This window comes from Geotrypetes seraphini, chromosome 4 (genome assembly GCF_902459505.1).
Source record: "Geotrypetes seraphini chromosome 4, aGeoSer1.1, whole genome shotgun sequence".
Classification (NCBI taxonomy): domain Eukaryota; kingdom Metazoa; phylum Chordata; class Amphibia; order Gymnophiona; family Dermophiidae; genus Geotrypetes; species Geotrypetes seraphini.
Window position 1 is genome coordinate 186,740,901 of NC_047087.1, and position 15,463 is coordinate 186,756,363.

At 44.5% G+C, this 15,463-nt stretch overlaps 1 protein-coding gene across 5 annotated transcripts in view; it reads right to left on the reverse strand.

Moving 5' to 3' along the window:
* Positions 1-232: 232 nt before the first annotated feature.
* MCU (mitochondrial calcium uniporter) overlaps positions 233-15,463 on the reverse strand; it is a 449,047-nt gene continuing 433,816 nt past the window's right edge. For 3 of the 5 annotated variants that reach the window (XM_033940612.1, XM_033940613.1, XM_033940615.1), the window contains 2 exons: positions 6,762-6,803; positions 311-331 (listed from right to left, as the gene is read on the reverse strand). In XM_033940612.1, the coding sequence (XP_033796503.1) occupies positions 326-331; positions 6,762-6,803 (48 nt within the window). In that variant the 3' untranslated portion in view covers positions 311-325. Of the gene's footprint in view, positions 332-6,761; positions 6,804-15,463 lie in introns of all 5 variants that reach the window. The other 2 variants (XM_033940609.1, XM_033940608.1) reach the window with 2 other exon arrangements.

Here is a 15,463-nt window from a genome sequence, read left to right on the forward strand (position 1 = left end):
CAAAAATTAGGTTTATTAGCACTTGGATGGCCTGTCCTTTAGGTCATCCAAGTGCCGACTTTGGTGAGTTTTTAGACATGTATAAGTTTCAATTATGAGCCCCGTAGTGATAGATTATGGACAGTGTATGTGTACAAATTCCTAATATAGTACTTGGACTCTGGATCTTGGAGCTGACACCTTCCTAAAATACCACACTGAACATTTTGCTGACAAGCTTTATTGATTGCCTGGAGAGGAATTCCTGTAAGATGTCATGACTCTTGGCCACAAGATTTTCAGCAGGAGATGGAAGTGAAAACGAGGCCTACAGAGATGGACAAGATCATTGCTGTGGAAAGAAAGGATAGAAATACTGACAAATTTGCTTAACGTAATACATTCACCTGACAGTAACTCCATGATGCTAAAACCTCCTAAAAACATCTGAGAACATCAGATACCAGGGAAACAGTCCTCTCAATACCTAGGGAAATATAATATATTAAGGGGGTAATGGCATATCATTTTTAGAACTGCAAACATGTAGGAAGGAGCAGACAGGGACCATGACTCCACCAATGATTCCCCCTGGGTAAGGCCCGGGTTGATGTCTGAGGTAGAGGGACCTGGGAAGGTGGGGAAGAGTTCAGAAGGCTATATATGGGCAGGTCTAGGGGTTAGAAGATAAGTCTATTGAGTTGTGCTGTTAGGAGAATCGAATGGTACTCAAGGAGGAGCTGAATATTGTATTCAGGGATATGGATTATGGATCAGAGGAATGGCAGAAGGAAGAAATGTATACGGGGGGATCAGATAGGGAGTTGGGTGACTTGGTAGAAGTGACAGTGATCACTCCACCAGACTGCGCATAGTGTGGCTACACTTACCACCACCTCTTGAGGTACTAGGAAGTGTAGTCATGAAATCAATAGCTGTGGCAGCTATTATGTGGCACCGACCTGTGAGATAGTTGTCATGGATGGCCACACATCTGCTCCACACGTCACACCCATTCTTAACATTAAGGAGCTAGCGCCATTTTTTTTTTTCCAAGCTAGCCTTTTATAATGTGCATTAGAGGTTAGTGTGGGTTTGCACTAATATCTTATGTGCAGTAAAACCCATGCTAGCTGCTTAACCCAGCTTAATAAAAGACCCCCTAAGAGATAGTAGATAAAATAGATCATTTAAAAATGTCAATCAAATTGGAAATGTAATATTATTCTGGATATCCCAAAACTTACATTTAAGTAAATAATAAGACATATGAATATGTCAAAAAAGGATGACATAAAAATGCTTACAAATTGTAAAATCCAAAAATACGTGGAGGGGGCATAATAAAAAAAAAACATCTAAGGACCTTTTTGGCCTAAGGCTTTAGGCATCCAAAGTAGGCAGCAGGGAAATGTCTTCTCGAAAAAAAACATCCAAACTGTGTGTTTGTGTGTGTTGGGGGGGGGGGAAAGAGTCGAGAATGGCCTACCTATACGTTCAGGCGTTTAATCACCCAGACCACCACTACGTCTACCTTTAAGCCCTATACTTGACAAAAAAATGCCCAAGTCCCAAACGCCCAAACACAACCTTTTAGGTATTGGAGGGACCAGTCCTTCGCCTAAAAACACGATTCTCTAACCGGCATCTGTCATAAGCGCCAGTTAGAGAATCATGGAACCGTCCCCCCCCTACACACACACACACACACACACAACGATTGCGGCAGGAGAGATGCCCAATCTCTCCTGCCCGACACCCACCACGACCCCCCCTAAGATTCCAATTAGCCAGATCCCCTAGGTCCCTCCTATGGGGGGGTGGCCTAGGAGAGCTGGCCAATCAGAATCTTAGGCCACTCCCAGAATGCACTGGGAGACAGGCCTAAGATTCCGGTTGGCCCAGGTGCCTAATGATCCAGTTGCCCAGGTGCTGATGACATCATTTTCTTCTTCCCGGTGTGTGGATGGGGAAAGGATTTGGAAAAGTTACTGAGTAACTACATGAGTAAAATTGTTGAGTGGATGGATGAGAAGGGTCTGAGACTGAATGTGAATAAGTCAGAGGTAATGCTTGGAGGGAAACCTGATTACAAATGGCCTAAGGAATTAAAAGTTCTCGAAGATGTTCTCTCAGTTAGTGAGTCAATGACTGTCTTAGGTGTAAGGTTGGATTATGGCCTTTCAATGAATTTACAAGTGGCAAAAACAGTACAAGCATGTTTTGCACAAATACACTTATTGCATCGTGTAAAACCAATGTCATCTTTTGACTTCTGCACAGTTGTTCAGGCAATGGTTTTGTCAAGGCTTGATTATTGCAATGCTTTGTACCTTGGAATAACTAAGACAAGGTGCAAGGCATTGCAAATTGTGCAAAACGCAGAAGCAAGATTGATAATGGGAGTATCGAAATATGGTCACATTTCGCCCTATCTTAAACAATTACATTGTCTGCCTGTTGTTTTCAGATCCCAGTATAAAGCAATAATGATTTGTTATTAATTCTTTTATGCTGTCATACCTGTGACCATATGCTCCGATTTGAACGTGACCGTCCCATTTTTAGATCCCCTGTCCTGTTGTCCCCACGCACAGCTTTGGGACACCGAAATGTCCCATTTTCAGAGACAGCGTCCCAAAGCTGTGCATGGGGACAACAAGACAGGTGATTGCGGAGAATGGGCTCTCTCCCTGCTTCCCTGCCCGCCGCCGCAACTACTGGAAAGGAAGGTCCAGGCGCCAGCCCACAATTCTTCTCCCCGTCAATTCTGACGTCAGAGAGGAAGTTCTGGGCCAGCAAATCACTGCCTGGCTGGCCTGGAACTTCTTTGATGTCAGAATTGATGTCGGGGAGAAGGCTTGTGGGCCGGTGCTTGGACCTTCCTTTCCAGCAGTTGCAGTGGCAGCTAGGAAGCAGCAGTGGGCGGCGACAGACCAGGGAGGTGTTGTAAGAAGAATCGGTGGTAGGCCAGGCTTCAGCACAGCAGGGAGGAAGGGAGACAGGCAGGCTGGCTGGCTGGCTTCGGGGGAGGGGTGGGACAAAGGCTGGAAGGCAGTGAGGTGGACATAGAAAGGAGGGAGGGAGGAAGGAAGGAGAGAGAGAGAGAAAGGGGACCAAAGGGGAAAGACAGGAGTCAGATGCTGGACTATTGGAGGTGCAGACAGAGGGGGAGAAACCCTGAGGAAGAACAGAGAGATGGAAGATCATAACAGAGGAGGGAGACCTGGAACAAAGGTGTTGGTAGGTACAAAGGAGAACTGACACTGGATCTGGTGAGGGTAACAGATGGAAAAGAGTTAGAGACCTGGACCCAAAGGGGATGGGGCTGGATTGTGAAATAAATTTTGGATGCAAAAGAAAGAAAGAAATGTTGGATGCACAGTCAGAAGGAAGTGCAACCAGAGACTCATGAAATCACCAGACAACAAAGGTAGGAAAAATGATTTTATTTTCAATTTAGTGATCAAAATGTGTCAGTTTTGAGAATTTATATCTGCTGTCTATATTTTGCACTATATTTGTCTATTTTTCTATAGTTACTGAGGTGACATTGTATATTTTAAAGTCATCTGCCTTGACATCTTTGAAAAAAACCCAAAACTCATAAATGATAATTAACATTTTCTCTGCGTACAGTGTGCTTTGTGGATTTTTTTAATTTTATAGTTACCATTATGAATTAATAAGATATTGTGTATACATGAAAAATGAATGGAAGAAATTGGGGGTGGGGGTGGGGTGGGGCTAGGGCATGATTGGGGCGGGACTGAAAATTAATAGGTGTTTCGTTTTGATTTAAAAAATTAATGGTTACATTAGTCATACCTGAACTGTTTAAGAGCAAGATTACCAATTATTTACCAAATAGATCTCTGTGTTCTGAAAACTTAGCCTTATTAAAACCAAACACTAATCCAAAATATGTTGAGACCAGTAAAATGACCTTCTGTTGTGCAGGAGTTAAACTGTGGAACTCACTTGTTTGTCAGTAACGAAAATGCTGTGAAAAGGTCAGTTTTAGAAAATTACTCAAAATGCAGTTATTTGTAAATGCATTTTTCTAGATACTGATCCCTCGTGATTGTTTTTTGCTGAACAATTTTTATATGATTCCTTGCATAAGCCTGGTATGGCTTTCATTCTTTTATAGCCGATCTTCTGAGGATTATTTGTTTATGTTTGATTGATCTCATTTGTTTTATTGAATTATGTGTGTAAAGATATGTAAACCGTTTGGTTTAAACGGTATAGAAAATTTTAAAATAAATAAGTCCCCTCCTACAGGAGGGGCCTTAAGCATCTGAGCCAATCAGGGCCTTAGGCCCCTCCTTGGTGCATCCCAAGATGCACTGGGAAGGGGCAGGCCCATCATTCCAGCAAAGGCGAGTCTGCCGGTCAGACGCAGGAAGGACTCATCCAGCCATCTAAAAAAGGTTAGTGGGGTCCTGGTGGGGTTAGCCTTGGGGGTCCAGGTGGGCTACCTTTGGGAGGTTGGGGGCTGTCCCTCCTGCCAGCAAACTTTTGGGGAGGTGTCTGGCAGGAGAGATTGGGTCTCTCTCCTACAGGAGAACTATCGGGGGTTGTGACGGTTGTTGGCAAGAGGGACTGGGCATCCTTTTGGAGGTCGCAGGTGTTGGCAGGAGAGATTTGACATCTCTTCTACCACGATCATTTGGGGGGGGGGGGGGCGGTTGTGGCAATTGTCAGCAGGAGGGATTGGGCATCCTTCCGGCTGTGATCATTCGGGAGGGGGGAGGGTCATGGTGAGTGTCAGCAGGAAAGATTGGGCATCTCTCCTGCTGTGATCGTTGCGGGGGGGGGGGGGGGAGAATGAATTGCCTGGGCCACTGAACTGATCACGGCAGCTGCGATCATCTCAGCAGCCCGATCCAGAACTTATACCTGTTTTCACTTAGTCTAAGTCAAAACTTATAAGTTCCGTCCAGGCAACCTGTTAAACTTTTTGATTATGGCTGCCAGACGACTAAGTCTAGGTCAGCCCAACTCCTGCCCTACCCACTCCTCCAAAATTGCCCTTTTTCGCTCTGGGTGCACAGAGGCAGTGAAAAGGCCTACGCTGGTTTTAGATACATCTAAAACCCTGTTCGATTATCGGTACTTGGAGGACCTGTCTTTTTGATTGTCCAAGTGCCGATTTAGGTGGGTTTTTAGATGTATTATCTTTTTGATTATGTGCCTCATAGTATCGAAAAGAAAAATTAAAAGCCAACAATAAAAAAAAGAAAATAAGTTTAAAAAAATTATAAAAATAGAAATAGAAAACTGAACTCTGAGGACTTTCTTAAAAGATCAGATTCCACAGGTGACCCTTGAGGGAAGGAATGCTGGCCTAGTGCCTAACCCTCAGTAAGCCTGGTTCTAAGAGAGAGGTTGTAGAGCAGTGGCCTCAAACTAGCAGCCCGGGAGCCACATGCGGCCCGCCAGGTACTATTTTGCGGCCCGCAGTCAGTACTAGTGCTGCCCACTCTTTGCAGCATCCTACAGCTTCCTCCTTGGCCTCCTGCACTTACCTTCAGATAATTACCGCAGCCTGAAGAGAGAATTGCCGGTGCTGTAGCAATCCTCGCAGGCTGCCATTGTCCTGAGCAGCACGTTCCCTCTGCCGCGATCCTGCCCCTGATGTCAGAGGAGGGGCGAGACCGCAGCAGAAGGAACTGGTTGTGGAGGCCGATGGTAGCGTGCAAGGAACGCTACAGCACCAGCGATCCTCTCTGCAGGCTGCGGTAATTAGCTGAAACTGAGGCCAGGGGGGAAGCTGGAGGACACTGAAAAGAAGGGGAGAACATGCAGGCCTTCGAAGGGGGGAAGGAGAGATTTATTAACTATAAAGAATTTTACCTCATGCAAAATTGTCATCCTCTATAATAAAACCCTTACCCGCACATGCGCAGTTGAAATGGCATGATCCCTGCCTCCGTGATGTGTGCCTCCGTGGCCGTGGCATGCGGCATGGCCATGGCATGTGGTGCAAGTGGCTGTTTGCGGTATGCGGTTTCAGCGGCGGATTGTCTCCTGCGGGTGCTGCTAGCCGTCAGGTGTAAAGGAATCCAAAAAATGCTACTACTGCTGCACAGGGAAGTTGAGGGAGAGAGGGAAAGTGGGCTGCTTTGGGGGTTGGAGGTGTGCTGGGGGCAGACAGCAATCTTGGTTTGCTCTGGGGAGGGGAACAGAAGAGGGGCCACTGAGAGACAGGCAGGCATGGCGCAACAGAGAGAGATAGGCAGGCAGGGGGCTAAGGAGAGATACAGACAGAAAGAAAGACAGACATACAGGGGGCCAGGGAGAGACACAGACTGAAAGAATGACAAACAGACAGGGGGCCAGAGAGACAGACAGCGACTAAAGAGATAGAGACAAAGAAAAAAAAAAGCCAGACAGTGGCCAAGGAGAAAGAGAGAAAGAAAAAAAGACACAGATATCTATTCTAGCACCTGTTAATGTAACAGGCTTAAAGACTAGTTTCTTTAATAAGACATTAACTATTTTTTCTGCAGCTCTCCAAGTACCTGCAAATCCAAAATGTGGTCCTGCAAAGGGTTTGAGTTTGAGACCACTGTTGTAGAGGATCTCCATTAGATAGTTTTTACAGCAACCTATGAACTACTTTCTGCTTCTGCCCACCCATCCCTAGGCTCAAATTACTCTTATAATACTCCTAAATTACCCTTCACATTCCTCCAGCTGATCTTAACAAGGACAATTTGCACAACCCTGAAACACCTAACCCCCAAACCCTTTCACCAGATCTGGAAACTCACCGGTTTTCCCACAAATGAAGAGGTACTAAGAGGTCCGTCCTGCTGAGAAAAAAAAACATCCATTGGAACATCTTGTTTGGTGGTATTCAAACTTGGGAAAGGTAAACTTAAGTTTTAGTAAGTTATATTTTTTAGTTTTCTTTATTTAGCCAAGCAAAATCAGTCAGGCAATAACTTAACCTTTAGAGTCGGTTAGGGTTTAATACAAAACAGAGTTTTAACCTAGATTAATGATTTAGGTTGCATTTCAGAGCATATAATCAGATTAGGGCACAAATAGCATTGAGGAAAGGCTCTGGTGTTAATTTAATTCCCTCCCTCCCACCCACCCCAAGGCAGAGCTTTTTGATTTATAGGCTCTCCAGCCAATTAGGAACAGGGAATTACTTTCGTAGGATTTTTCTGCCCTTTATTTTTTTCTTTTATTTACTCTAGGTGTAAATACTTCTGCACCACAGTATGGCTGGGAAACATCGTATCACCAAAGCTGCTGCTCAGGTTACAACTTCTGTCTCTGTGCAGACAGAAAATGTAAGTTCCATGTACAAGCTGTCTTCAGCTTGAATTCCTCATGAAGTGAGTACACAGGTTGCGCACCGCGTCAAAACATACAGGGCATTTCATGCCAATAACTCATACACAGACGAATTTTAATCAAAATAATATTTATTCAATTTATATCCAATTAAACTTGAGGTTAAAATTAGAATTGAGATTAAATTGCCAATTAATTATATGCATTACATACATTGCCAACTCTGTAAAACATTCTCTGTGTGTGAGGGGGGTTTATCTCTCCCAAGGACCAAGTGGTCCATGTGAAGAAAGGGGTCTCCCCCCTCCCCCCCTTGATCAGAGAAAGGGGCCTGCTTATATACTCTTGCAATGACCAGTAACACTTCATTTCAATCTTCCAATGTTAAGTTAGCACGTCACTGTAAAAGGTTGGACTTATTTGAACAAAGGCATTCCTAAGTACCACTGCTGACAATTTACTAACAAATTGCAAAACTTGTTTTTTCTAGGAAGAAAGAATATATTCTAACCAGTATAGTTTTAAAAGTATGAATCAAAATGGTTCTTTGACCAAAATTAACTCTGTCTGAAGAACTGACAGGTTTCACAGCCACAAAAGAAAACATAAACACCAAGAAGCTCCCCCTTCAGGTCTTGCTGTGTTTATATTAGCCTGAGATCTCAGATGCTTAAACTAACACAATTAAAGAGACTTCTTGCATTCCTACTTTGTTTCACGAGAATACCTACTTGTTCTTTGTTTTTGTGAAGAGGAAATAAGGATTATTCTTCATAAAATCTAATACAGTACAGTGGTACCTTGGTTTACGAGCATAATTTGTTCCAGAAGCATGCTGGTAAACCAAAATACTCGTATATCAAAGCGAGTTTCCCCATAGGAAATAATGGAAACTCACTTTGATACGTTACCACCCCCTGAGGCCAGCGGCGCTGCTCTATTCCCCCCCCCTCCACGAGAACCGGCATTGCTCCCCCCGAAGGCTCCCCCCTGCGATCTGGCACCAACGCACAGGACATGCCGGTGCCGAGGCCCAGATGACAGTAAGAAGTGGGTTTGGGTGGGTCTGGGGGACTTCAGATTGTGGCGGGGTGGTGCCGGATCGCGGAGGGGTGGCGCTCGCAAATCGAGGCACGCTCGGTTTCCGAGACGCCGATTTTGCAAATGTTATGCTCGTCTTGCAAAATACTCGCAAACCAGTGCATCCTGAGTTACAATACTCAGGATAGGAACAGTCCAACCCCCTCCCACATTCCACAGATAGTTTCTATGGTAACAGCCTTAACTTAAAGGTCAAATAAAATCAACCTCCATACACCTGGAAAATCCAGTTCCTCTGAATTTTCCCAATTTAAATCTTATAAGTTTTTAATTACACAATCACACATACAATCACACTTTTAATATTCATTCTCTCCTAGATCCAGGGCACACACACACATATATGTCCCATAATCAATATTTATGCACATTTAAGAGATACGCTTTCTTCTCTACCAAGTAATGGAATGCAAGATCATATTTCTTCTGAGCTAGCCAGATCAAAAGCCATCAATCAGATCAGAAGCCATCAATCTCCTGTAGTTTACTAGTTTAAACATAGAGCCACAGCAGACAAGGCTATGAGTGGGAAACTGAACAAAGGGAGGAGATAGAAAAAGAACACTTATAATTTTAATACTTGTTTTATGTATGCGTCCAATTATCATTTTGCTTATCCAGCAAATTACATAAATACTTAATATTATTATTCCCTTTTTCCTCTCTATATATAGTTTCCTGGTCTTTTGTTAACTATCTTTTAAAAGTTTTAATCATGTTTGCATATAAGTCCCTCCAACCAGAACTTAGAAAGGTCTCTGTCACACCCTTTTATTTGTTCTGCACTGTTTTCGCTAGACAGTGCCCTCCTCAGAGAGAAGTAAAATAACTGAGGAGGTGGCAAGACTAAGAAGCATCCGTGAAAATGAGAGGTACATCGATGAAATAGTTCATGAGGCGTCAAAGATTTCCAGTGGTGGTGAAAAAGAGGCTGTGCCGAGGGAAGGCAGCTGTTTTCGCTAGACAGTGCCCTCCTCAGAGAGAAGTAAAATAACTGAGGAGGTGGCAAGACTAAGAAGCATCCGTGAAAATGAGAGGTACATCGATGAAATAGTTCATGAGGCGTCAAAGATTTCCAGTGGTGGTGAAAAAGAGGCTGTGCCGAGGGAAGGCAGCTGGACTCAGATTACAGAACACTTAAGATTGGTACTGTGACTCCCCCCACCCTTGAACTGAAGAACCGGTATGCTGTCCTGGAAGTGGAGGAGAGGAGACCATCCCAAGGAGAGGAAGGACCAAAGCTTGAGATCCCCAAAATTACTGGATCCGTGACCACTAGGAGGGGTACAGAAACGTCCATCTGCAGACCAGACATGATGTCATGAGAGGTATGCTGTCTACCTGGTGCCAAAATCCAAGATGTTACGGAGAGCTTGCCGAGACTCATCAAGCCTGACTACTATCCGATGCTGCTCATCCACATTGGCACTAATGATACTGCCAGGTACCCCTGTGAACATGTCAAAAGTGACTTTGTGACTCTGGGAGAGAAGGTGAAGCAGTCAGGTGCACAGGTAGAATTCTCGTCCATCCTCCCTGTGGAGGGTAAAGACCAGGGCAGAGAAGCTTGCATTCTGGAGATGAATGCATGGCTATGTGGATGGCGATGTCGAGAGCATTTTGGCTTCCTGGACCATGGGATGATTTTCCAAGGGCTGCTGAGCAGGGATGGTGTGCATCTATCAAAGAAGGGAAGAAGTGTCTTTGCCGGCAGGCTGGCTAATCTACTGAAGAGGGCTTTAAACTAGAAGTGATGAGGCAGGGTGATCAAAACTTCCAGGTGTGTATAAGCCCTACAGCCCTGAAAAAAACTGCTCTCTGTCACCCTGCCTGCCTGTGTGGTCAAGCAGCAAGCCTGCCTTTCCGTCCACCTCGTTCTCCCAGCGTGCGGCTTCTCCCTTCCTCCTGCTTATGCAAACACAGTTAGGAGGGGGAAAAAAAAAAGCAGTGGTGAGGCAGTACAAGCTCCCAGCCCAGCATTGTTGGCCATTTCAACTCACCGGGACTGAGCTTTCCACTAGCAGCTTTAAAAATGTCTAAAGAAAAAAACAGGCAGCATCGAGGTCAGCACAGGGAAGGGGAGGAGAAAAATACACTTTTAAACGCCATTTGGGCTCTCTCCTGCTCTCATACACTGAAAGGAGAAACTCTGCTCAACTTGAAAACTGGCCAGTATTTGAAATTCACAGTTAATAATACAACCACGTGTATTTGTTGCTTACAAAAACTGAATCGAAGAGAAGTACCGCCTCAATACGTCGTAGTGCACCCCCACTTTCCCACGGGTTAAAACACTGGAGGCAAGAAGGGGAGCGAAGGCAGAGGCGAAGGCGCAGAAGGCCAGGCTGGGGCAGGATTTAGACAGGTTCCCTGCTCCGGGAGTGACAGGCTGACATGCAGGGTGAGGGGAGAAGACTAGAAGAGGAAGGCGCATGCGTCGCGATCGCTCAACAGCGATCCGTGGGCGTGTTTGTGGGGTGTGTTTCCAACTAGATAATTTGAATGCAGCAAGACTCGACTACGGATTGCACAAAAAAATGAGGTTAGTGAATCTAGGCCAGAGTGCTTACAAAAGGGGAAAGTGTTTCTGATGTTACAGTGGGTGATCATCTGGCATCCAGTGATCACTGCATGGTATGGTTTAATATTAAGATGGGTATAGAGAGGGCTCATTCAAAAGCAAAGGTTCTAGACTTAAAAAACTAACTTTGTTCGGATGGGGATCTAAATCAAGGAATTGTTGTCTGGGTGGTGTCAAACCTGTGCCCTCCAAGAGCGCCATGGGTGGCCAAGTAGTGACACGATGCTTACATCTGGCGTGGTCTCCTTGGAACTAGGGGAGCCTTTCAGGTTGGTTATTCCCAGGCAACAGCCTGGAATGGCTCTTTTACTGGACTCTCACAGAATACCATCAAGTCAGGATGACTGTAAGAAAACATAAGTTTTATTTTGCCAAAAAAACCCTCAAAATCATAGACCATAACAGGTTTCAGTGCAAACAAGTAAAATAAATTCAATTGAAAAGATTCCTCAAAATCAACTTTATACCCTGTTGCCAGCTCTGGACTTTAGCAGGTAAGTTATATACAGTCCTCTTCACCAGAGTCTGCCATTAGGCATGTTTTACAAAAAGAAAGACATCCATTTTACTCAAATGCTTCATTGTCTTACAACATCTCCAATAAGCAGCTCTATGTTCGGACAGTGTTTAGGGCAGGGGTCAGGAACCTATGGCTCGCGAGCCAGATGTGGCTCTTTTGATGGCTGCACCTGGCTCACTGCCAACGTGACACTCTGTCTTCTGGGGGCAGAGCCAAGGAGAGCGGCCGCACACACTATGAGCTCCTCTGATGCAGCGGAGAAAAATCTTCTCCAAGATGTGCACTGCAGCAGAGGATACCCGAGCAGACCTACCCAGACCATCAGGGACATTCTGCCAGTCACCAAGAAGCGGGAGCCGCTGACACAGAGCTGGATCGGATCTGAGCCAGGACGGGGACAGCGGCGGTCATCTTCCGACGCTCTGCTCAGTGTGGCACCTCCCCCAGCTGCAGATTCTAGCCTGGACCCCAGCAAGCTATACCAGTGAAGGGGACGAGTTGTGATTGTGCCTACTTCATTTGTTATTGCTCCAGAACCCCCCCCCTAATCTCCCCAGTGTCCAAGTTTCAAGTTTCAAGTTTATTTACATTTGATGTATCGCTTATTACAAATTTCTAAGCGATGTACAATTTAAAAACCAGCAGATTGTGGTAATACATACAATTTTACTACTTTGGACAGTTGACAAAACAAATTTAGACAAACATGATTAAGAAGGAAGGAAGGGGAAAGTTACAGTTGCATTATTTGTTAAAATTTACATAGAGGGGAGAGTACATGAATGCATGGGAAAGATCCTTGGCTGGGACTTGATTGATGCATGCTGGGAAAGAAGAACACATCTTTCTGCCGAGCGCAGGCCACGCCCTCCTCTGCATCGCATCTGCATCTGGCATCTTTGGGACCCAACCTACCTTGCCCTGCTGTATCCGTGGCCAAACGGGCCTGAAGTCGCATCGTCCTTCACAGGCAGCCCCAAATCGAGGACCCAGCTTCCCATCCCACCAGTTACACCCGCAATTGGCTACCCTGCCTTCATTACCTCTGCCCTGCCCCACAGACCACTACCTGGGGTGATATCCTCCTCACCTCAGTCAGCTGGCTAATTGCAGAAACCCTTTTATTGAAGAAGATGGCTAAAAGAAAAAAAGATCAGGAGTATCATACTTTTCAGTAGGAATGGACAGAGGAATTTGCCTTTGTGGAGAGAGCAGGTTCTGCAGTGTGTCTAATATGCAATGATAAAATTGCATCGATGAAACGGTCAAATATAAAAAGGCACTTCGACACACACCATACTACATTTGCATCGAAATATCCTGCGGGGGACAGCAGGAAGAAAGAATGTCAAGAACTACTGCAACTCCGTGTTTGGACCCAACAAGGTAAATGGAATTCGGCTAGCTTTGATGGTGCTTTAGCAATTGTGAGAAAGGGAAAGCTATTCACAGATGGGGAGTATGCCAAAACATTCATGCTTGATGTTGACAATGAACTTTTTGACGACTTTTCGGATAAAGACAAGATAATCAAACAAATAAAAGACATGCCTCTGTCAGCAAGAACTGTTCACGATCGTACCATCATGATGGCAAATCAAATTGAGGCAACATAAGTTGCTCATACAATTAGATCTCTCCGCAGCCTTCGATCTAGTAGACCATGACATCCTTTTACAAATTCTAGACTCAATAGGAATTACTGGAAAGGTACTAACATGGTTCAAAGGATTCCTACAAACCAGAACTTATAGAGTCAAAACAAACAAAGAAAAATCAGAACCATGGTCCAACCCATGTGGAGTTCCCCAAGGATCACCCCTATCTCCCACACTCTTCAACATATACATTGCCTCCCTAAGCTCATACCTAGACAAAATAGGAATTACCTCCTACAGCTATGAAGATACTCCTCCCCTTCGATCAACATGAACCCTCCATGGTAGGAACAATAAAAGGAACACTTGAAACAGTAGCAACATGGATGAAAGCACACAAACTAAAACTTAACCCTGACAAAACAAATTTCATCCTTCTAGAAAACAGCAGAGCCCCAACCCTGACCAACCTAGTGATAAACACAATCTCATACCCCATCCAACCCACGTTAAAACTCCTCGGAGTGATGATAGACAGAGGTTGTACCATGCAACCACAAATCAACAAAATAATAAAAACATCATTCACAACTATGAGAAACCTAAGACAAGTATGAAAATTTTTTGACAGAAAACAATTCCAACTAGTGGCTCAATCACTGATCCTTGGCCTAATTGACTACTGCAACATACTATATCTCCCCTGCCCAACAACCGCGATAAAACAACTTCAAACAATACAAAACACAGCCCTAAGACTTATCTACTCACTAAAAAAAAACAACCACATCACAGAGTCGTACCATGACTCACACTAGCTCCCAATACAAGCCAGAGTGCATTTCAAATTCCACTGCTTGCTATTCAAAACTACAAATGGAGACAGCCCTACCTACTGGAACAATAGACTAACTCATTCCACCTCAACCAGACACAGGAGAACCCACACAATATTCACACACCCACCAACCAAAAATGTCAAATGAATAAAAATGTATAACAACCTACTGGCCACCAGAGCAGCGAAACTAGACCGACAACTCACCAGTCTGCTGACTTCGACCACAAACTACAAAACCTTCAAAAAATAAACAAAAACCCTACTCTTCAAAAAAATACATAAAACCAATATAACTCAACCAAACAAGCCCTGAACTCCTCCTGCAATACCATCTACCCATCAACAAATCTGCAATACCATCTACCCTGCAATACCATCTACCCATCAACAAACCAGGAAATGTTCAAACTATTCCCTAATATCTCTTAATATCTTAGTAATATGTACTTCTTAATATCTTAATCAACTCTTGTGTAATCCGCCTTGAACCACAAGGTAAAGGCGGAATAGAAATCACTAATGTAATATAATAAGTGAAGGACATAAATGCAGCACCATTCTCTTCTCTCGCTTTGGATGAGTCAACAGACATAAGCCATTTATCCCAGTTCAGTGTGATTGCAAGGTAGGCTGTCGGTGACACACTACATGAGGAAAGTCTTGCTGTTTTGCCTATGAAAGGGCCAACAAGAGGGGAGGATTTATTCAAGTCTTTCACTGAGCTTGCTAAAGAACAAAATCTACCAATGGATAAACTTATTTTGGTGTGTACTGATGGTGCTCCGTGCATGGTGAGGAAAAACAGAGGATTCATAGCGCTTCTTCGTGAACATGAAAAGAGACCCATCCTAAGTTTTCACTGCATCCTACATCAGGAGGCGCTTTGTGCTCAGATGTGTGGCGAGCAGCTTGATGAGGTGATGTCACTGGTCATTCAGGTGGTCAGCTTTATTGTTGCCGAGCTTTAAATGATCGCCAGTTTAAAACACTGCTGGATGAAGTTGGGAATAATTATCCTGGTCTGCTTCTGCACAGCAATGTGCGTTGGTTGTCAAGAGGGAAGGTGCTCAGCCGTTTTGCGGCTTGTCTGAGCAAAATCCGGACTTTTCTTGAAATGAAAAACATCGAGCATCCTGAGTTAGCTAACACTGAGTGGCTCCCGAAGTTCTACTATCTCGTGGACATGACGAACATCTGAACCAGCTCAATGTGAAAATGCAAGGCATTGGAAATACAGTCTTACCCCTCCAATAAGCAGTGTTTGCATTTGAAAACAAAGCTAGAACTTTTCATCACCAACATTGAAACAGGTCATTTACTACACTTGAAAAACTGGGAGAGTTTAAAGATGCATGCACAGCAAGTGACCGTGCTAAACATCTTGATCTTCAGCAGCTAGTGGGCTTCACATCTAAACTCCTGCAGTCATTCAAAGCGTGCTTTGGAGAATTTCGTGAGCGCACCACCCATCCACACGAGTGTGCAGTGGACAGCGCCGACCTGAGTTACATCTCCGATGTCTCCGT